This window comes from Molothrus aeneus, chromosome 4 (assembly GCF_037042795.1).
Source record: "Molothrus aeneus isolate 106 chromosome 4, BPBGC_Maene_1.0, whole genome shotgun sequence".
Lineage (NCBI taxonomy): Eukaryota > Metazoa > Chordata > Aves > Passeriformes > Icteridae > Molothrus > Molothrus aeneus.
The window spans coordinates 62,849,255-62,873,197 of record NC_089649.1 but is presented as its reverse complement, the minus strand read 5'-3'; the positions used below and the strand labels follow the sequence as shown (position 1 = coordinate 62,873,197).

Genomic DNA, 23,943 nt, shown 5'->3' with positions numbered 1-23,943 from the left:
ACAATCCTTTTTTCTTGCTTCAGCTGGACCTTTTTTAACAGAAGACACACAATATTGAATTTTTTCTTTGCATTTACAGTGCTCATTCTTTTTTTTCTTTACATGAAAACATATTCCCTTACTCGAGGGAAGATACATAAATATATATTATGTGAGGAGGATGCATTTCTGATAACTGGGATGGTCACAAATTCAGTAGACAATGAAGATTTTACTTTCCTGATACAGCTAATGCAATAGAGCCAGACACAAAGATGTACTTAAGAAAGACATAGAGTTTAAATGCACATGGACAGTAAAATGTAAAGTTCTTCCATAACGTTGTCCAAATAATACTGGTGGAGAAATTTTAGAAAACACTTCTATGCTAGAAAGTAAATTTGTCTTGCATAGCATTTTTCAAGCATTTTCAAAATCAATACTCTTAGAAGAATTAAGGATGACACTGAGGATGTGAAGGAAGAGACAGGATCATCAGGTTTGTCAGGTGCCAATTGAATTCCCAGTAATGACAGAAATAATGCAAAGTGCTGACAGGTCAAAGGCTGACTTTTCAGACTTCTTCACCACAGCTGAACAAGCTGATTGGTCTCAAAAATGAAAATCAAGAGATGACTACCTACTAGGCTGAGATTGGTAACAAGAGGCTGAATATTACAGTGCCCCAAAGAGTGTATCTGCCCATCCTCAGGACAGATCATTGTCCTGAGAATGGGCAGATACACTCTTTGGGGCACTGTAATATTCATTAATTCTTAATTTATTCTGCTGTTTATTCTTTGACTTGGTGCTCAGTTAAAATTGTTTAGTATAAGCCTTCTTGGCAACCCTTCCTGGATGGCTTCACTTTGACTGTGAAACCAACAATTTCACCATACTTTTGCTATCAACCCTTTCCAGGCCAGCTTATCAGAGAAGAAGATAATTTTTTTCTGGAGAGCAAGGATAACATCAAATCCAACAGAATTCAGAATAAACTCTGGCAACTATTTTTGCCATAGACCACTCATGTACTGAACTGTGACCTCTTCCCAAGTAATGCTTGTGCCATCTGTGCCATCCATGATACTGAACTACCTCCAAAAGTCATTGAAGCAGGGTTTTTTCTGGATAAGCTTGGGAAATGTCTTTTTTAGACAGTGGACCTTTTAAGTGCTGATTACTCCCTTATTCACTGGCTGGAGTAAGGGGATCTTATCAGAAGCAGACCGTGATTTTTCCAGGGGTTCACAGAAGCCTTTAATTAAGCTTGTGGCAGGTGGCATTACCCTAAACAGGGGGAAATCTGAAATCCATGGCCTGTTTCTCAGTGTTCCCTAAGATCTGGCTCTGTGAGGGCACTTTGAGCATTTGTGTAGTAACTTTGACCTTTAAGTTGTCTCTATGACTTGTAGGAAATTTTTCCAAAACCTCTTGTGGCCCTGGGGTTCCCACTGCGATGAATTATGAAAGGCTTTAGTATGCCTTCTCCTTTTGCCACCCAGCAGAAGAGTCAAACTGTCTTTTAGTAGCCTTCAAGCCCAAGGCTGTTTCCTCTTCATTACCTTCAATACGGATTGTACACCCACCACGTCCAAGACAAGAGTTCTGTCTAATTTAGCTTCTAAAGCAACACTTATGCATAGCCACAGGGTTGCTGACATCACTCAGAGATTGCCTTGAACTCATGATGATTATTATATGCAAAGACACTTCATGATTGAAACCAAAGTTGGTAATCAAACAATAAAACTCCAGAACAAACGACAGAAAGTGACAGCAGCATGGTACTGAAGTTGCAAGTCACCCATTTTAAGGAATGACTAACTAGAGTAGGAGTGAAGGGTGAAATCTGATGGAGCAGTGTAAACTCATAAGTGGAGAAATATACTCACAGAGAAAGTGAACAGGGAAATGTTTGCTATCTCTTTTATTACAAGAATGAGCAGGTATCAAGTAAAAATAGCAAACAGCAGGTTCAAAATAACAGCAGATAGTTCTTCACAACAGACAGGTCAGCTGTGAAATTCCCTGCACAGGAGGCTGTAGTTGTTTGAGGTGTGCCTGGGTTCAAGCTACAACTGGACAAGACAACAGAAGAAAATCCACAGAAGGTTCTTCTAAACAAAGAACACACATCTGGCTCAGGAAATCCCCTCAGCAGATACCCACTGATGGTGGCTGTCAGGAATGGGATGTTACTTGTTAGGATTGTCTGATCATATGGCTGTTCAGATTGCAGGTCCACATTCTTCCTGATGGCAGTAATTCTGTCCAGGGGTTCCCCATCCACATCAGACAAATGTCATGAGAGCCATAAGGTACTGCCATTCTTACACAGGGCCAAGGACCATGATTCTTTATCAAAGTGTGATGTGTAAGCACTGCTACAGAGCTCATCCCTTCAGTTTCAGGGGGAGGCTGGGAAAGCTGTGTAGGTTTGATGCTTACAACTGTTAATTAAGTTATAACTTTTAGGCAACTGTCAGTGGAAAAGAGCAGACTGATATTAATGCAAAGCAAGTCTTCACATCCCTATTTCCTCATGCTGTTACTGTAACCCCAAGCTGCCCTGAGCACAGTCTGAAATCAGCATCAGAGCAGCTGTGCAGTACAGCACGCTTATGCAACCATGCTGGCTGCTTTTGTATTTGTTAAAACAGATGTTTGTTTCTTAAAAAAATATCCCATTAATTCTCACAGAAATAAAATAGATTTTTCAGATGGATGAAATACTGACTAAATCGGTATTTAATAAACAAATGGCTTTAATAGTAATTGTGTGAGCTTGTACTCTCAAATCCAAAGGATCAGTGAAAGTTCACCTGATCCAGAAAGCATTGCTTTACCCTGCTGAACGCCCAGACCTGCTGCCAACACCTTCCGTGCGGTGCAGCGCTGCCTGGGAGCCTGGGCTGCGCTGGGGAACAGCGCAAGCATCTTCATGGTCACTGCCCGCCGCTTCGGGGACATCCCGGAGCACCTGTGCACCTCCTGGCTTTGCCCGGCCATCGTACGAGCCCAGCACCAGCGGGACAGGAAAATGCAGAGGAAGATCTCAGCCGCAGGGCGAGGGAGACCGGGCGGGGCGGCGGCGGCCGGCAGGTGGGAGCGGGCTGCGACTGGGGCCGAGACCTGGGCAGAAGTTTCTGCGGGGCGGGGGTGCTGCAGCAGCTCTGCCCGCAGCAGCGGCGGGGCCGGAGCCGCCCCCGGCCGCAGCAAGGCACGGAGGGGGATGTAGTCCGCGGGGCTGCCTACACTTCCCAAGGTGCCGCCGTGCCGAGCCGAGCCGAGCCGAGCCGAGCCGAGCCGTGCCGTACCGAACCGAGCGGAGCCGCGGCGCGGCTGCGGGTGCCGGCACCTGGCGGCGGGGGCGGAGCGCGGCGCGGCCCCGCTGCGCGGCGGGCGGGGACGGGGACGGGGACGGAGGCGCCTGCGGGGCGCGGTGACAGCGGCGGCGGCGGCGGGAGCGCCATGAGCACCGGCACAGGTAGGCGGGCGCGGGAGGCGGCCGGGACCCCCGGTGTTTCGGGGCATCTTTGCCGCTGCCCAGCTCGGGTCCGTCTCGTTGCAGCGCGGGGTGCGGGCAGCGGCAGCCGGATAAAAATTGCTCACCTAAAACCACCCGAAAATACGAGAATCCGTATGTGCGCCTGTGGCGGGGGGAGCTGCCGCAGCCTCGGGCGCTGTCGGGCGGGAGGGGCTGCGGACCCAGCGCGGGGCTCCGGCGGAGCCGCCCCCGCCCCTGGCATTCTCCGCAGCCCCGGCCGGAGCCCGCAGCCCCGGGCGTTCCCCGCAGTCCCGGCCGGAGCCCGCAGGACGGGCTGGGGCGGCCGCGGCCGGGCCGCCCTCGCTCCATCCCCTGCCGGTACCCAGCGGCTCGGCCGAGGCGCGGTGCGGGCGGCATCAGCTGGTGCCCCGGCATCCCGGGTGGGAGCACACAGCTTTTCAGACGGGGATATTTGGGTTAAAAACCGGCCTTTTCTGCTGGGCGAGATATTGTGGCGGTAGAGAAGGTGGATATTAGGGATGTGCCACGGAGCCCAGGCTAGGATTGCCGCCCGGAGGAATCCAGTTGCCCAGGGCAATACAAAACTAATTTATCCTGTGATACATTCAGGATTTGACTTGGAACTGTATTTTTTAGCGATTCAGCATTCATCTGCGTTGAGTGTCGGCGGGGGGTGGTTACTTCAGAGCACAGCCGATTGCAAAATATTACAGTCCTTAAGGCAAATGCAGGGTTGTGCACAGAGGAGAGGGGACTGTGGGAGGTGGTTGTGTGTTTCGTTTGTGAGGGTAACTGTAGTGCTAAATATACGCTCTACCACAACAACAGGGAGAGGCTGAATAGCTACAATTATGTGGTGACTCTCTATGTCAACATGCTTAATCATACCACATCCTCGCAGCGAGCCAAAGGGGAGCCTGCTGCAAACAGAGAGGGAGAACGAGCTCCCGGTTAGGACAGTGAGTGACCTGGGTCAGGCACCTGCTGCTGATTGCAGCTGAAAGCCAAGTCTGGCATTTCCTCATGTTTGTTGGTGGTGTAAGTGCTTTCATGTGTGCTGATTGTCCCCGTCCTCGTGTGGTCTGTGGGTGAAACACGGACTGCCAGCATGCCTGTCCTCTCTGTGGAAGTGCCCAGGCCAAGGCAGGTGTGCAGGTGAGAGCAAAGCTTATGTTGCAGGGTGTTTGAACTACTGTAGAAATCCCAAGTCTGTTTGTTTCTTTAAAGAGCATCGGGATAATTAACAAGGATAGTAACATCTCCTTTGGTACTGGTGAAATGCCGGTATGGAATCCACTCCTTGGTCGCCTGTCTGTAATGTTGAACTGAAGAACATGAAATACTGAGAAATGTTTAAATTCTATTGTGGTAGAACTGAGCTTGGTAGAGGAAATATTAGAGTGCAAATTTTTCTCTCTATAATATTTTAAATGTCAGTTAAATAGATTCTGAAGTTATAAACCCAGTAGAAAAGTTAGTGCAGAGGAGACTTGACACAGTTCTATCTCAGTAATTGCTCCAAACACGGTGTAAATTAAACAGCAAAAAAGAACAGTGCCAAGATAAAAATAACATCCTGAGAAAAAAGAGAGTGGAAAAAAACCCTGAGAGTTCTTAGGTCTAATTTGAAAGAATAACTGGCAGTTTTAGGAGTTTTGGTTTTAAGTATAGGGTTAGCTTTGATCTTTCCAGATTTTGACTTTGTGTGTCTGTGTGGGCTATGTAAACAACCTGCAATCAATTCTCATGATAAATTAAATGTGAGGAGCCCATATCTACTCAGTGAAATCAATGGAAATTTTCCATTAACATTGATGGGTCAAGTATTGTACAACAAATTCAGTGCCACTGTTTGTTTAAAATTGCTGTTCCCAAAAGATTTCCACCAAAATTACTATGGAAAGGCTTTAATTCAAAGTTTGCTGTTTATTCTAACAGAAATACATTTCTGGTTCTGCAAAGAAAACAAGGGTGAAGTGGTGTGTTAAAATCAGCCTCACATAAGCTCCAATGAATTGCTGCATGGTTTGGTAATCTAGGAGAAATTCCCAATATTTCTCTTGCTCTTCAGATGGAGCAAACAGTTGTGAATCTGCCTTATTACTCCAGAAACTTTTGCTCGGTCTGTGTCCTCTCTTGCACCAAGGCAGCACATCATTCACTGTCTGTATCAAGAGGGTTTCAGGCAGTGCTGTGACACTGCTTTGCCACTTTAACCATAACATTTGGCATTAGATACAGAAATGCTTATATTTGCTAAGGGTGATGTTGATAAAGGTAATACAATTTAAAATGGTTCAGTAGTACATGCATTGAGCCATTGTCTTGATGAATGGGCTGCAGACTCATGCTATAATTTTAAATCTAGAAAGCATATGATCACCTGGTTTAGTAAGACACAGCTCAGATGCATCATTACATGTGTTGTAATTAGATTTTTCCATACATGATTTTCCTCAGCTGCCTTCTACATATACTTACCATTGGTTTTGGCTGAGACTATTTCTAAGAAAGAGCCTATTCACTGCTTTTTATACCTGGGAGATTTGCATGAAATGGTTGTGCTTTTAGGATACTAAAGGTACTTTTAAGAGTTTATAATATGGTTTTTCAGTCTAATAATTAAGTTCTTTGCCATCTTGAAATTGTAGCAAGAAGAACAGAATAGGTTAAATATTTGAGATTGTGAAAATGAGGTTCTCCTCAATTCTCAGAAATAGGGTAACATGATGTCTATTATTTAAGTGCAAAAAGGGAATCACAGAGCTAATTACATACTAGGTGAGTTAGATTAGATTAAATTAAATGTCATGACACAAATTCACACAGCTATTTAGTCTTTAAACTATTATATTAAAGGGGCAATTTGATTGCATGGATCAGAGGACAGCTAATGGAGTGTCACAGCCCAAATGGAGCAGGAATGTAGTGGCTCTGCTTACAAAAGAGGTTACTCAGGTTGGTCACACAGGGTCCGGCTCAGCTTGGAGATGATTAATTCCTTTTCAAAGTTCACATGCAACTATGCTGATAAGAATCCTCCCTAGAGACAAAAGTTATGATTGTTTCAGACTGTGCTATATTTTATACTTTGATACAGCATTTTTCTTTCAGCCCTTCGTTCTGGGCACTGGTAAAAGAGCATTGAATTACTAGACAGGAGCACCAAGAGGTCAGCTTGCTTTGGAGTTTGCCTGCTAATGAACGTGTTCACCTTATAGGATGCAATCCTACATGTTTCATAATTAAACAAGAGTAGAACTACTTCATTTCATTGCCATTTTAGCCAGGTTTCCCTGAAAGAAAACCCAACAACCTCTATTTCCTGATGGTATTTTCTTCCTGAAAATTGGGTTGAATTGCAAAGACTCTATTTAATTTCTTAGACTGTAAAAATCAGGAAGCTGTATCTTGGGATTTGTTAAGGTTTTGGGGGATTCTTTACAGCTCTTAAGAAAATGGTTTCAGCTCAGTGCATGTATCTTTTAAATGGCAGCATGTTCTTGGATGGTGGAAACACACAGCACAGTTAGGATGGGGTGAAGTGGGTCAGAAGAGATTCTCAGGTGATGTCACATCAGCTGGTAACTCCTGCCTGCAGGACATCCTGTCTCCTGGTGGCCTTCACATGCTGCCCAGGTGCTGCAGCCCATCTCTGGAAAGGTGGATAGTTCTGCTCAACAGAATCCAGGCATTTGGCTTTCTGAGTGAGGTCTCCTTCTGGCTCCCTTGCCTGTTTTCAGTGCAGCACCTGCCCAGTACTGAGCACCCTTCTGGGCTGGTATGGGCTGCTGTCTGTTCACTTCTGAGTGCCCCTGAAGTACGAGGTACAAGCAGTGTGCTTTCAGTTCTGTTCCTCAGGCCATTATTGCTTATGTACTTAATCACCAAGAATTATCTTTGACATAAAAACATAGAGGTCTAAGAAATGTAGAGAAAATTGAGAAATACAAGCATGGCTGCTTTTATCTCTCTTCTTCTGTGCAATGGGATGGCCAACATTCAAGGAGGAGTGAAGAAATCCTAATTTTAGTTTTTCTCAATTTGAAAAACAATTCCTGTCTATACAAATTAAGGCTTTAGCAGTGGAAACTCCTCTTTCCTGACTACTGTTAATTGTAAGCTCACTGCTGCATTTTCCAGTCCTGTAGGAGTTTGCTGGTACCATTAACTCACCTTTGGACCTTTGGTTCTCCAACCAAGCACCCAGCACTCAAAGTAAAGAATTAAACATATTTGTGTTAAAAGGGCTTGTGCTGCATGGGGCTGTTAGAAACAGAGCTCTGTAAGTGCCAGAATGGGAGGGGCCCAGGCAGCACAGCTGGGTCTCTGCATGAGCCCAGCATCAGATAGATGGAGGATGGTGCCTGGGCCTTGGAGATTATTGGACAATTTGTTGGCTTGCCCTCTGAATCCTTAAATATAACCTTAAGGCAAACATTTCTGAATTTATATTATTCCCTGTGTCAAGATCCATTAGCAGCATGTCAAGGTCCATAACTGTTAGCATCTGAAACATTGGAATGTTTTTTTTTCACAGCTTATTAGTTGATGTTCGTGCTCTGAAATCTAGATGGAGTATTGTATTGCATGAAGCGTGGTTACTTATTTTTCCATTTCAGACAAGAAATGTGAGATGAATAAAAACTTTGTTCAGTGGATATTTCTGTAGCTTTAGGAGCCATTTTTTCCCTTTCTCTTTAAAATCAAATCCTTCTACTGGCATTAGTCAAATTGATCATTAACTATGTTTTGAAGAATGTCCTGATCTTATAGGACAAGATTCTTGATCTGTATATGAAAGAAAACAAAGTCTAAGTGCAGGTGGCCATGAAAAATACAAATTCCTGAATTGCAGGAGATCACTAGTAATGCTCTGAAAATACTTTAATGTTCTTAATTGCAGGTTGGTTTTTTTCCTACTTAGAAACTGTTATTTTTAGGTTTAAGTAATGCTGTCATTGTAAAACAGTAACAGATTGCAGTTGCTCCTCATGGTGAATATGAAGACCAAATGTGTAATCTTGGTTGTTACTGCATAGTAGCTGCTCACAAATACAGCATCCAGTTCCTTGGGAAGTTTTCAAGTACCTCTTCTGTCAGTTCATTTCTAGCATGAGGCACTGTGATACTTCAGAGGAAGATGAAATGTGGTTCTTCCTCTTCCCTTTTGCCAAGTTCATTTGTGCTTCAGTGGGGAAAAAATCCCTCACCTGTACTGGTTTATGGAGTGAAGTAGCTGGGTGTGGTGTACAAAAGGGGAGCACTAAGCATTCAGTAGTTGTGTTCCTTCCAGTCTATTTCAGGCAGTGACAAAGATTGAATTGCTGTCATACTGTTTGTATGGTAAAATTCGTGGTGAAGTAGGAGTTAAACTTTGATGCATATCATATGAAGAACAAGCCACAGAACCTGTTCTGCTCAAGTGTCAGGCAAGAGCTTTTGTCACTTTAAAAAATAGGTCATATACTTCCTTCTCCTCCTAAGTATATGACTTAGAGATTATATGACATAGAGTATGTGACTTAGGATAAAGGGAATTTCAGAAGTGATTCATAAGGCAGTTTACTAGGTGATGTCTAAATATATACTGGGATCTTCTTTGCTGAGCAACTCTTGAGTGGGACTGAACGAATGGACAGCCTTGTATGCAAGGATTCATTTGGAGAGTTCTTGGTCAGAGACCGCTTTGTTTTTTTCTTGACTTATTTTTACCTCTGTCAAGAGATTTTAGTGAGGTACATTTATAAATCCTAGACTGCTGTAAATTTTACTGTTTAAAATAATGTGAATGCCCTAGAAGTCATGAAAAATACTTTTACAGTTTCCTGTTTGTTTTTGTCTCAGTTACCTTCATTTGCTTTGCTCTGTTTACAAGTTCTGCCTCTCTTTGTTCCTGTTGGTATTGCAAACTCTGCTGGAACCTGCAAGTCAAGCAGGCTTTTCTGTTCTTTACTTTGTAAGACCCCACTGAGGATATTTGACTGAGTTCAGCTGGGAAGTTTGGCTTTATGGAGTCTTGTAGGATTTTCTGTGATGTTTCCTTTGGCTTTGCAATACCAGCAGCATGAAGGCAATCACCTGGTTACAGTTTTAGAAACTGAACACAACACAGAAACAGAGGATCTAATCTTTAAGGTAACATATAGAATTGTGTACTGATACCAGGGAAACCATAGAAATAGAGGCTCTGTTGCCACTATTAATTACCCTGATGAGAGGAAGATGGGAATGGGGAAGGGTTTGCAGCCAAGTGCCTTAGCTGGGACACACACGGGAGCAGCTGGGGCTGCGTCTGTCTGTGCCGTGGGTGTCTGGCGCTGGCCCTGGCACCTCACCCTGTGACTTGCACATATGCTCTCTGTTTTGCTGCCTGTCAACCTGGCTGCAAGTCAGGCTTGCCAATCCAGGGCTTTGCCTGTGCTCTGAGCCTGGGTTTGCTCAGCAGCTCCGGCCCTGCTCAGACCAAACTCAGCCCTGTGCTCTGCTGCTGGCTTCAGACAGTGACAGGAACGTTCCTGGGTGCAGGTGATGGGTAAGTACTGGTGATAAGGGAGGAGAGTTGCTTTGCACTGACCTTTCCATGACTAATAGTGTAACTGAGCTGTGATGTTCCCACCCACTTGGTCAGCAGAGTGGGCCTGCCAGGATTGGTGCAGTGAGCAGGACGAGGGAAGCTGCTGTGTGCTTCCCTTGGGAGTGTGGCAGCCAGGGAGAGGGGGTGGAGAGTTCTGCTCTTGATCCACCTGGAAAAGGGAGACAAGACAGAGGGGAACTGAATTTTTCAATTTTTCAACCCCCCCAATGGGTTGATGAAGGGGAGATGAAGCCAAGCTCCACTCACAAAGGCATGGGAAAAGGGCAAGAAGCAACAGTCAGGAGTAACAGGAGGAGTTCATGCTGCTTGTAAGGAAAAGTGAAATCCCAGTGATAGTGCTTGAACCCAGGAGGGAACCAAGGAGGGTAGCAGAGGGGCTGTGAAATCTCCAGCCTCTGAGATTTTCAAAATTTAACAGGCCAGGTTGCTCCAGCACTTGCCAAACTGACGATTGGCCTGCAGTCAGCTGGATCTCTGGTTATCTGGTCCAAAGTTTTCAGTGGGTATTTGAAACTGTCCTAAGCCATGACTGCACAGCATCTGTTGTGTTGCTACAGAGATCTGCAGGCAGATTAATCTTGAATGTTTTGTGTGGCTATTTACCAACCAATCTTCCTGGACATGTTTTGATGCCTCATTCCTGCCTTGGAAAATTGGAGAAAAATTAGTGTCAGCTGCATGTATGAACATTGGTAAGCTTACATTGGTAAGCTTTCCTGAACCAGACCCCATGGAGAAACAGGGTTTATGTATCACAGATCTCTTGAACAATTGCCTAAAGATGCAGACCTGTCCTGGGGGTTATGTGTGTGCAGCTGCAGAGCCCCTCAGCTGGGACACGGAGTTTGGTGTGAAAATCTGGCTTCTCCACTGCTGAGACCTTGGGAAGTTTGAAGTATCATCACCCATCACTGTAAACTGCAGTGTTTTATCTCTTTGAAACTAGGGCATTTATTTATGTGCCTTTGTACAGAATTAGGTGCAATCATTTCAGCATCTTTGTTCTAATAACCATAGGTTTTCATGGTACCAAACTAAGGTAACCAACATCTCACAGATTGCCTTAATGTGTTGTCAGTGAGAGCATAACCAAAGCTTTTCTAGCACCTTCTGTCTGTATGAGCCATGGGAAATTTAGTAATGATAAAACACAATAGGTTGTGTTTCAATTTGCTGACATTTATTGTCATTATTTCAGATCATTAGACTGTCCAGCTTGGATTGAGTGCTTGTGTGGCCCAGTAGTTTGTTTCCAGCTGTGCCCATTGTCCTGATCTGGGAGCTAATGATGACAATGGCTGTGTCCATCTTGGTCTTGTATGTTTTTCAAGATAGTACTAAGGAATCATCACCTCAGATGATGAATTTTAGCTTCTTTTTGGTAGTGTGGCCTAAATTTCATTAAATGCATAAAGCCAGCTTAACAAAGTTCTATTTATATCTTAATAGAGCTACCCACTGACACTGCTGCAGATTTGGTTGTCTATATTATTAATAGGATTTGACCTAAAGCTAAAGCCTAGGTTGTTCTGGGAACCCTTAACTTCTGCTACTGCTAAACTTTGGGATTAAATCAAATGTCTGAAGTCATGTGATGCATTTTCAGAAAAACTGCTTAAGCAATAGTCACGTTTTGCATTTCTTTCCATAGATCTATAATTTTAACTTGTGATACGCCTGAGTTTTTTCCCAAGGTCAAAGCTTTGATGGGAACAACTCAGGCTGTGTCCTGTGAAGCTGATGATGAGATTGATGTTAGGGGAGTGCTGCCAGCTCTGGGGAAATGCTCAGCTGAGCTTTCTGTCTTGTCTCTGAAGCACATAAGGTCTGCACAGATCTAGAAGCGTGCCATAGCCGTGCCTATTTTAGAAAGTAGCAAGCAGCACGAGCTGCAAATTTAAGTTGGCAGGAGAAGCCTGGCTGTTAAGCTGAAGCTGTCAGAAACTGCCACAGTGTTGGTTGGATGCTCGATTTACCTGTCCTGCTCAGAATTAGAAAGATGGAGCTTCTCAGGCCCTTTCTAAATACGAGGGTAAATAGTATTTTTGGAAATATATAGAAATCATGTACATTGGATGATTCCATCCTAGTAATTTTGCTATCATACATGTGTTTTGTATGGTCAGTAATTATGTATTTATTACAGTGATGAATGCTTTCAGTATAGCTGTTTGCACCATGGCCATCAAAAAGCACAAATATTTCAGTTCTGCATTCCATCTTTAATTCCAGTTACTTGCATAAACAATTTTTGAGACACTGCCTAAGTTATGGTCAAATTCAGTTGCTAAACCATCTAATGCTCTCCTACTTTTCTGTATGTGGTTGTTTTCACTCATATATCCCAATAGTGAGTTACTTGCAAAAGCAGAAGTGTGTTCTTTCAAGACAATAAAAGGTATTGAACATATCCCTTCTCCTGATAGTGCATTTCTGTGCCAGTTACACTGCATGCTTAGAAAATGCTGTACTGGTTTACATTTTTGTAATAAAATTTTTTTCTTTTTTCCTTAGGTGAGCCTGTGAATCTTTTTTAAGGAGTTGCACATCCATTGTTGCTTAGAGAGACCTTAGCAGTGGGTAAACAACAAACCTTGACATTTTAAAGGAAGATTCCTACTCTTAGCTTGCCTTGTGGCTCTGTGCTGTGGATCTGGAAGGCAGATCATGTCTCTTGTGCTGGAAGGCAAAGGACTGAAATTTAGATAGCCCCTGTGAATTTTCTAGGGAAATCATTGTTAACTGTGCTGTGGGAAAAAAAAATACTACATGGGCGTTACTTCCATTGCACTGATATTACGGTTCCATGAAGAATTAATGCTTGCTAAAGAACTAACTGCTAAGGATTGGTCACAGGCTACCTGGCATTTCATCTTGGCAGCTCTGGGTAGCACTGAGGAGGGAGGGCTTTGGGTGGGCAGTAGGAGCTGCACATCCACAAATCCATTGGACAAAATGGTTTAAACAAATCACAAACAAATAAACAAATCACCCAATGTCTTCCACTCCTTCCTGTCTCTAGGCTGCTTCCAACATGGCTCTTGAATCTCACTGTCAGTGTTAAAATCTCTTTTCATCAATTTATTTCAGCTTTTATTGCATACTTCTTTCTAAGCATCCTGGCTTAAAGAAAGCAATAATGCAATAAATGACTGGAAAACTTTTAAATACAAACAATGTAATTATTACAATAATTGCTGTTATATTAATATTCTCTGTATCTTTTCTGACTGCGGTTTATATTGTTTGTAAACTGTTGGGAGGAGATGTTGTCTCTGGCTTTGTGTCATAGGTAAACAGTTGTAGTATTTTTAATCCCAGACTAAAAGGTAAGATCTTATCTTTAGGAAAATTTTGCCCTATTTTGCAGGAACCCCTTCCTTTTTTGGTAGGATGTATGAGATTTACGTTCTCTGATGCCAGAGTTTCTTTTTGGTAGAATTTCATCATGGTATGTTGGTGCTCATTTTTTTGTAAATATATTTAAATTTCTAATAGTTTTTTGTCAATTGATTGCAAAGCTCTCACAGAAGGAGGGGATTTGCTTGTGCAGAACTGAGAAGAGATTTGTGACTTGTGTTGGGTAGGATTAGTCAAGAGAAGAGGAGTCTGAAATACCAAAGTCTGAATTAAATGTTCCTTCTGTTAGATCACTCTGACTTTACGTGTGTAAGACTTAATACATTTTGGGTTATTTTTGGCATGGGCATGAGTGGCTGACATTTGTCTATAGATGTAAGAGTGGAAATTGAAAGGTTAATTTGTTTGCCATCTTCCCCTAAGTTTTGAAAATAATATCTGGTCTTAGCTTGTCCAGTGGCTCAAGAAGGGAGGGAAGAGTTGGGCTTGAGAAAACTAACTGTAACAAAGCCATTTTCCTGCTGCTAACTCCATGCCCCTGGCAGCCTAAATATTCCTGCCCTTGATTTTTGTTTCTCTCTGGATCATATTTATGAGGAGATTTCATTTCAAAAAACAACCAGGATTGCAGCCGATGTCATCAGAAAAAACTTCACATGTGAAATACTTTCAAAAAAATCCTTAGAACCTAACTCTGGAATTTATTTTTTTAAATTTTATTTTTATTTTTTATTTTTACATGGTAGGAAAAGGCAGCATGGGCTGGCACCCAAGCCTTGAGCGTACAGCCCCACCAAGGAATCTGTGCAGCCTGTCCCAGCACACCCCTGCCAGCAGCTGTCACTGTCACTTGCCAGTTCTTTAAAGCTCTTTAAGGTGGCATAACGTGGTGGCAAAGAGATAACGTGCAGCTTTCTCCCCTAGAGGCAGGCTTAAGTTAATATTCCCCCAAAGGCCATTGTTACGGATAAGCACAGCAGCAAAGTGGACAAGCTCCAGGTTTCTCTGTGCTCACCCATCTCCCTTTCCCAGCTGGGTAGGGAAGCTGGGGTTTGAGGCAACTTTCCAATTTTTCAATTTCTGCAGCTTTCATCAGTTACAATGACATGGATTCAATAGGTAGTTTAGAAAATATTTGTGATCTCTTCCAGGTCACACTGATAGCATGTGTGAGCTTTTGTGACCTGAAACTTGAAAGTTGTTGGGGTGAAGATTATTTCAGCTCTGAGGGTTGGTACTGAGTCAAGCTTCTTTACTGAGTATGATTGTGTAGATAAAGGGAACCTGCTCCTAGCCACACATAGCACTCCTCTTCAAAAGACATTGAGACAACTGAGTCCATCTTAAAAAAATCTGGCTAAAGTGCACTGCTTTGATTGTGTCCTGTTGCTCTCAGTTTGGAAGCATCAGATTCCTGTGTTCATTTCTTTGTCAGCAGGCTTTGATAATTTCATCATTGCAGAAGAGTGTCACTGCTGGTAGAATGTAAAATTGTTGGGGGAAAAGCATATGCCTGATGAGAATGATTCCAAGGAGAGGTGGAGCTGACAGGCCACGCTGGGGGTGCCTGCTGGGGACCAGCACAGGGTGGTTATGGAGATGTGTTGCTGAACACACTCCTTCCAGCTTTTTTGTTGTTAGAAACCTTTTGACACCTCTGCCTGTGTTCCAGAGGTGTCTCACAGTGGGTTGTGCAATGGGCCATTGCAGTCCCAGTGAGGAGTGGCTGGCTGCCCACCAGCAAGTCAGATGAGCCTGCTGTACAGAAAAATGCAGACAAGAGTTTCTTTGCAGGAATTCCTCACTGTCATGCAACATTATCCTTTAACTGGGTTTACAAGCACAGAAGCATGTTTCAGAAGCTATATTTTTAAAAGTACACTCCACAATTTTGATTTTACATTACAGTTTAAGAAGTTCATGAGGGTTTTTTGCAGAGCTGTTGACATGACCCCACTGCTGAAGCAGCAGCCAGCCCTGCAGTGCCTGTAGGAAAAGCCTGTCACAGTCCCAATGCCCAACCCAAATCACCAGGGTAAGGTGCTGGCAAGCTAAATGTGTCTTACCCGTGCCCAGAGCCTCAAGAAACCAGAAGTGCTAATGCAGGGGGTGCTGACTTATCAAAGGGCTGCAGCTACATGCAAGAGGATTATTTTTACTAATACATGCTTAGAGTTTGTCAGGCTAATAAGGCTCTGCAACATCTCTTGTGAATGCACTGAAAGTTCAGTAGACTTCATATTGCTCCTTCAGTTTGAAATGTGCAGTGTTCATCTTTACAGCTTGGAATTCCTTGTTTGTACTGCTCATCATAATGTTTTAAAAATGATTCTAAAATTGATTCCTTAAAAGTTTTTGAGGTGAATACTCTTCATGTTCAAGACTAGCTGTACTGCCATGTATAATCCCATTGAAGCATAAGGAACTATGCATTTATATAAGAAATAAAACTTAATTCTGTAGTTATTAAAATCTGCTCTTACCTTAGAATTAAAATTTTGAAGAATATTTTCTGAAAAAGTTTGATTCAAATAAGAATATTTAGATTTCAGATTTTAATACTATTACTCAGAGACCCATTGCAAATACAGCTTTGGTCACCTTTCCTATTCAGACACAGAAATTAAGCTATTATGCCTTAAAGTTAAACTCCCAGAGTCCCATCATTTATGAATTATTGTGCTGCAGATTGTTAATGGAATATATTATACTGGAAGTTTTATCTGCATCTGTCTTATATAATTTAATGCAAATAAATTGTAGATAAAATATCCAAGGACATGAAATGTTTATTTGTGATAATAGTTCTGTTTATTCAGCTTGAGGAAACTGGAGGTGAAGTTAAGAGTAAGTACACTTAAAAGGAAGCAAGAAAACAGGTTTTAATTATGATTTAAAGTAAAATAAGCAAGTAAGTCTAAAATAAAATGATTAAAGATTGCTGTAGGTTGCTGCAGTGGTACATTAACATACTAAACTATTTAGAGTGTGACACATTTTCCACATCAGAATTAAACAAATAGCAGCTTAATACGTTAAGTCATCTCAGCGACATCTGCTCTGTCAGTTGCCTACGGGCTGGAAAATGAAGCGTTACAGCAAAGGATCCACAGATGGATCCAGCAGCTCAGGATTTGCTCTGAGTGCTGGAGGGCTTGGGGCCAATTCTGGGTCCCTTGGCACCAGCCATGTTGGTGATTTGCCTTTGGCCCCTGCCTTGGTTTGGTACAAGGTGCTCAGCTGTGGGCGTTGTCGCCACTGTCCCATTTCCCCCACCGCAGCCATAAAATCAGGGAGTGGGACAAAGAGGCCATTCCTGCTGTTTCCAAGAGGAATATCACTTGCTGTGGGAGTATTTTTTCTTTTTTTTTTTTTCCCTGAATGTTTTTTCCTTTCCTTGAGGCTACACTGGCGAGTGGAACTGCCCCATCAGCTCTTTCCAACATCCTGGGAAGGTCCCTTCAACACTCATGTGGTTGGTGATTTTTCTCCAAAGTAGTGTATCTCTAGGACTTAAATAAATACTTATATTAAAAAAATACTATAGTATCATAAATTTAGAGAGTATACAAGCAGAAGACAAAATCTTATGCATATTGCTGAGATCTATAAATTAGGCCATGTTCACGCTCAAGAACATTAAGGGAAAAATCCCAAGCAGTGGCATCCATAATCATAAAATGGAACAGAAACTGGAGCCTCGTTTTTACCATTTGCATTTTGTTTATGTTGTTCATACTGGAAAGGGATGAGAAGACTTTATAGAATGTTAAAAACTTCTAACCTTTTTCTGCAACTATGACAACTAGAACCAAATTCATCTAATAAAAAACTGAAGAACAGATTGCTGTGCAGTCACATATCCCTGAGGGATGGTACTTAATTTAAAACAACAAGTATTTCAAGGCTGTGATAGAACTTCGAGGGCTTAACAATGCTTCTTATATTGCAGTCAAAACTCCCAGAGCTCCCATATGGAAGAGTCAGCCAAAATTCACAGTGCAGCCAGATTAGCAGTGTTAATCACATTGCCTGTTCTTTAAATTGCAAGGAGCCTGGGCAGGGTGTAGAGGCTGGAAACTGGATACCTGTGCAGTAATGCCTGTGATCCTGAGGATATATTGTTAGGTGGGATTGGTATTTATTGTGTCAACAAAATCTCTACTTCTGAGGTGAATTGCAATGTCAAATGTGTAGCTTTGTAAGCTGCCTCGGTTTCTTTAAATGTTTATTTTGTGCATAGATTTAAAAAGTGTTTGGCTGCTCTACTTCTACTGTGAATTTTTGGTGGTGGATCACTGATGTCACTGTGTATCTAATACTTGGTTTGTAGGGTCAGTCCTCAGGTTAGGCTGCTGCAAATCTACATTTTTATTGTGACTGGTAACAATGGGGGACAATAAATTAATTATGACATTTAAATCTAAAAGAAAGGAATTTATTTAGCCATTTAAGCATGAGTATAATATTAGTTTCTATTCTTTTAGAATCCAGTGATCTAAAGCTACAGATGAGAAATGTTGACACCCTCTTCAGGGCATTCCAGGCTCCTTTATGGCAGATCCAGATAGAAGAGTTTTGGTTTGTTACTTAGGATACATGGTACTATGATGGAAGGTGGCTTTGTAAAAAAAAAAAAACTGTATGGGCAAAATGCTGTGAATTACAGGTGTTCAGCAGCACTGAACACTGGGTCAGCTTTCAAATGATACAAAATATGGGTTTGGAAGGGTAATTTTAATCACCCTGCTTTAAATTTGTGTGCTCACTCAGCTGTGATGGTATTCATGTGAGAGAGGGATTTAGAGAGCTCTGCTTTGCTGCCATGCCAGGGTCCTGGCCCTGGGGGAAGTGGAGCAGGGCCGTGGACAGGCTGGATGGCAGAGGCTGGATGTTCAAGCAGGGTCTGCAGGAGCCAGGCTCCTTTGGGAGGCTCAGGGAGACCTCAGTGTCCTCATGTCCCACTGCTGGCCTGGAGAGAGGATGCACCCAGGCTCTGCTCAGAGGTGGGGGGCAAAAGCACAGGGCTCAACCCCATGGCAGCTTGCAACATGGCAAATTCTGATTAAGCAGAAGAGGAAGCAAAATTCCCAAGAAGATTGTAAAGCACTGGAGGAGGGGAAGTGGCAGCCTTACATCCTTGGGGCTTTGAGGACAGGACGAGGCCCTGGGCAACCTGATCTAGTGGGATCTGTGCTGAGGAGGAGGCTGGACTGAATGACCTCCAGAGGTGCCTTCCAACCTAAATTATTCTGGTTCTAAATATAGCGTGTGGGAGTGCTAAACTTAACTTTGGCATGATTAAAATTACATTTAAAGCTAAAGCAGGACAGCAAGACAATGCTTCTGGGACTCTTGTGCAGCACTTCCAAAAAACACAGGCTCACATACATTTCCAGGGGAAGCTCAGTTGTTCTGAAGCACAGTGTTATACCAGAGTTACATGGTGATTTTAAAACCATAGCTGTGCTTCAGAGTGTGTGTGGTGCTTACATGTGCTTTGTAAGAGGTCAGATTTATTTCTGCAGGTCACAAACTGAACAGCTGAATGGATTCAGGGCTCCTAACTCCCATTCTGTGGCAGATAATTAAAAGATCTAATCTCTTGTACAGCTGACCTGAGAATAAATTTCTAATAGTCTGTAGATTTGCTGCACAGCAGAGTACACAGCTTCTCATTATAATTTAATATGTTGTTAGTACAGCTAGACTAATTTTGATATAGTGTCTTGATTTATTTTCTTTTTGAGTGAATGTCAAAAATATAAGAAATTCCTAGATAGGAGAGGTATAATCTCAGTAATATAAAACTTTCTGTAAAATGATAGCAAAACATACTGAGAAAAAGGAGCTTTTATTTAAAGATAGAGCAATTTAAAGTTAAAAGCAGCAAATATTATTACATTTTCTAATTATGTTCCATAACTAATCATACAACCAATAAATGCATTGAAATGTGCCAAAGTTGAGGTTTAGCATATAAGTATTAAGGCTTTTGAGTAGGTCTGAGTGTGTTTGATAGGTTTTGGATTAGTGCTTTAAATAAAATAAATTAAATCTTACTGTGTGAGTAAAATAATAAACTTTAAAGTGATGGTTATAATTCTACCTTTGTACAAGTATAATCTCACTGGTTGAACAGAGAACATACAAAATTAATGGAGAACTCCATCTCAGTAGTTTCAGAGGGATAATAATGAGTTTATTTTCTGTCTTTTTCTAGTTCTGGTAATTATTAACATGGAATTATTAAGTATGGAACTGGGAAATCTGTCAGTCTGCTAGAGCATCTTTGGGGACTGCTGCTGCTGTAGTGCTGGAGAATTGGGCACCTAGGCTGCCTGTCTGGAGGACAAAGAGATGACTCCCAGCAATTTTCCTTTACCCTTACCTGATGCTAAGTGGAACTCACAGCTGAAATTAACCTAATCAATTTTTAAATAAGTGTTGATTACACCTGTGGATATGGATATAACCACCCTAGCAGACTGTCAGTAATGGGGCTGAAGGCAGGAATTATGTGGCAGATTGGACCTGCGATTGGAAAGAAAGTTCAATAGAGGTTTAAAAGAAGCAAATGATCAAGTGCAGCAGAAAATATTCTTGAACTAGAGGTGCAGAGATTCTGCTGCTTTCTGAAGAGCCATACTGAATGGCCTTGTGTCAGTGGTGTATTTCTAAATCAAGATAATATTATTGCTGTGTGTATAGAAAACCTCCATGACACCATCTTGAAAAAAGAATATTTACCCAAAAAATACTGTATATTTTAGATGACAGTTGTAGAATGACACAGTATTACTCATTTTTTTCCCAAACGATTGCCACAAATCTTTGGGGCACTTTTTATTATTTTGGTTAAGACAAAGAATTGACAGCAGGTATTCCTTGTAAAATAACATTTTCTCAAGAAAATAATATGAAGAAAGGCCTATTTTGTGTGAATAGCAGGGCCCAAGATCAGACAGAGATCTGCTATTTCTCCACTCTAGAGAACCTATTGTTGTTCTCTTGTTATTGAAAGTAGTAGTTTGTGGGGTTTGCATTTCCCCTGGTCCTTTTCTTTCCTCAGGACCACATCTGTGTTGGCCAGCAGTTGCCAGGTATTTGTATGCAGGGGTTTACTGTTTTACAAATCTTCCCCTAAAAGAGGCAGCTTTGTTCTTTTTTCTTTTTTTTTTTTCCTTCTCCTTCCTTTGTTTTTCACTTGGTCTGTAAAGTTTTGTAGATATGAGTCTACATTAAAGATACAGTTTGCACATTTATTTAATATTTGGTTATATCCTGAGCTTGCATAATCAGCATCTGGAAGTAAGAGTTTGTAACATTTTGAAAATAATCAGAAAGAGAATTTCTTCTTCCAGTGCCCAATTTTAAATCTAGAGATTAAAGATGTTTCATTTTTATTATGCAATACCACACATTGTTAATTTTTGCCCAAGAGAAATGCTTAACCCATTAAATATTATATCTTTGCTTTGAATAAAATACATTTGCACATTGTTTCATATACAGTGTTCTCACTGAGTGATTTTGCTTGGGAGTTAACTCTTCTGATAAAATTTTCATTGCTATTGGCAGTAGCATTTCAGGAAACTTTAGCAAAGAATGGAAGGCTGAAGTGTTACCTGATCTCTCTATTTGTATAAAGCTCATGTTTACATGAGAGGGAAGAACTGAAAACTTGTTCCTTTGAAAATTACAGCTGTCATTGAAAAGATGCCATGTTAGACTTACTCACAGTGCTCTGGAAATATGAAGGTGCCTAAAAGAATTGCTGTTATCAACTCAGTGGTGCAGTGCAAGGTATTAAAACCTGTCTGCCCTGGGCTCTAGCTGGGTGTCAGACAGGGAACCTGTGACATGATGGGGTCATCAAGCTTGTATGGCTTGGAGCATAAGGGGAAGTTCATTGTTCAGTGCCAGACTGGAATTCAGACCTGAGTTTTCAGCTCCATTTCAGCTCAGCATTGGATGAGGGACTGAAATTGAGATAGCAGAGTTTCTAATGCTTAGTGACACAGCAAATGTTACTAATAGACTCACAAAGAGTTGGAACTGATTTGTGATTGACAGCATGAAAAATGTTGTCAGAATGACTGTCTGGAAGCCAGGTCAAATTAAGGCTTTCTGAAGTCATGGTGGCTAATTCAGAGTTTTCTGCTTTTGGCAACTAAGGTCTTATTGGTTGGGTGAGCTAGTTGTTTGTCAGTAGAGAGAAGCATTTCCATAAGATGTCACATTTTCCACAGCCCCAGTGACAGTTGTAGCTAAAATTATTACAATGGTAAGGATTGGATTGCATTAAGGAATTGTTCCTAGTTCTCTGCTTATTTAACATGTTAGCCCTTACTATGTCCTTTTCCTAGCTCTTATGTAAGAAGCTCTATTGCTGAGAAAATTCAATTGCATCATATCATTTTTCAAACCCTGAGGAACACATCAGTCTTTTCATGGAGTTGCATATTGTGCTTTGAATATGAAATTAATACTCACTGCTTCCAGCTTGATCAGTATAACTTTATTAGGCTGTGTTTGTCTTAGGTACCTCACTCAGTGCTACAATCACGTCTGTGTTTTAAGAGAGCACCTCAAAAAGCACTTTTTGAAATTCAGGCCTGTTTCTACAGAAACTATTAAAATGAAGGAGTTTTAAAGTCCAGATAATGATAGTGCTTAGCAGTGCAGAAAAACAATTGATACAGGAGAGAATGTTGATTTCATTCATTACAAAGCCGAATAGTCTTTAATTCAGTGAGAGCAGGGCTGTCACTCCAAATGATAGAGAGAAGTGGGATGTGGTAGAAAGGGTATTTACCATCTGAGTCATCACGTACTTCAGGAGTGCTTGGACTGACTCTTTGTTTGTTTTCTGTTTTGGAAATAAACGCTGGAAATGTGCTGTGGTAGCATCGACCACTTGTTCTTTCTGTGTGTTGCATTAAACTAAAGTTGGGCTTCTCTTTAATTAAAACCATTATTTTTCTGTGGTGCTCTGGAAGCAGAGCAGTGCCAGACTGTGCTCTGCTGCTCCTTTGGTACATGGTCAGCAGTGGGAAGGGTGAACAGAGCTCCCAGGTGTCACAGCCCTGGGAAACAGTAAGGGAGACTCCCTTCCTCCAGCAACACGGTGGAAGGAATGTTTGAAGAAACTGTGTGCCCAGGAGAAGGATTGAAGTTGGGAAAATGAGATGCTAAGGGCAGTCAGGGAGAAGCATTTGTGGGAAAATAGAGCTAAAATATAAGTAAATGGACCTGGTAGCGAGTACATTGGTCATTGGGTGTTAGCCTGCTCTGGATGAGCCCAGTGCCTCATGTCCTCTGTTCTTAAACTGTGTGTGGGTTTTGTGGGGCTGCATGTGCTTATTGGGCTCCTTGCTGGCTGTGTGTGGACAAATCCCACAGATTTGGCTATGCATAATTATCCTGCTTCTACACAAAGCCAACTGCCTGAAGAGCAGCTGTCAGTGCAAAGACCAAACCCATGTGCGAGCAACCATGGGGGTAGTGGAAGGGAGCCTGAAGTGCTTAAGGTGGGAGTGTTGGGAGTGCAGATCTTAGGATCTTCAGCTGGTCACCGTGACTTTGAGAAACGTTAAAAGTCTTTTTCTCAGCCTGAGCGCTTGAAGAATGAGTCAGAGCTCTTCAGTTCTCGGTCTCAAGGTTGTTTATTGTGTCTTATCTATAAAAGTTTTTCTGTTGCTCTGCTGAGGTCTGTCCAGGAAGACAATTCCAGGCACTCTGCCTGCCCCCGGGGTGGTGTTATGTCTTTATACTAAAAAATACGTATACAATGTTTACAATTACTTTCCAATACCTATCACCTATGTTAGACAGTGAGCTTCTACTCTAAACCAATCTAAAAGTGCCAACATCACAGCAGAAGATGGAGGCCAAGAAGAAGAAGGAGAAAGGCTGGACATGCTCAGATTCCTCCATCTTTCCCCCTGAACCCCCATTCTAGAAACTCCAAAATCTATTTTTTCACCTCGTGATAACTTCACTATTATTCTACTTAAACTGTTGTGGCTTGCTGATCTTCATAAAAGGTTGGTAACTTGCTCTATGGGTTATAATCAAAACCACAGGTGTTTTGGGCTCTGTGCCAGGGCTTCTGAGCCTCCTGGCAGGGGTCTTGGCCGTTCTAGACAGACAGAAAGTTCCAACATGCAAACAGCCTCAGAGCAGGGCAGGCACAAGGAGGGGATGTGCTGGAAGGTGTCGTGGCCCAAGCTGGGTCCTGGAAGAGCCATGTCTGTGATGGCCCAGCAGCCTGAGTCTGGCTCCAGTGGCATCTAGGTCAGGGGACAGTGTTGTTATTATAGACCCAAATTGGGGGGATTATTGGCAATTGGAGCAGCTTGCAGCCAGATGAAACTCCTGGTTTCCTTGCCCTTGGGAGGGGGAGGAGGAGGAGGAGTGACCTACATCTGCCCAGGGGGCTGCCAAGCTCCACTTTGCAGTGGCTTGCTAGGGCTCTCTGTTAGGGACAGAG

The 23,943-nt window shown here is 42.3% G+C and overlaps 1 protein-coding gene across 6 annotated transcripts in view; it reads left to right on the top strand.

Annotated features, from left to right (window-relative positions):
• The first annotated feature begins 3,409 nt into the window (after positions 1 to 3,409).
• ABLIM2 (actin binding LIM protein family member 2) overlaps positions 3,410 to 23,943 on the top strand; it is a 131,262-nt gene continuing 110,728 nt past the window's right edge. For all 6 annotated transcript variants that reach the window (XM_066548672.1, XM_066548670.1, XM_066548666.1 and 3 more), the window contains exon 1: positions 3,410 to 3,469. In XM_066548672.1, coding sequence (XP_066404769.1) covers positions 3,454 to 3,469 — 16 coding nt within the window. In that variant the 5' untranslated portion in view covers positions 3,410 to 3,453. The remainder of the gene's footprint in view (positions 3,470 to 23,943) is intronic.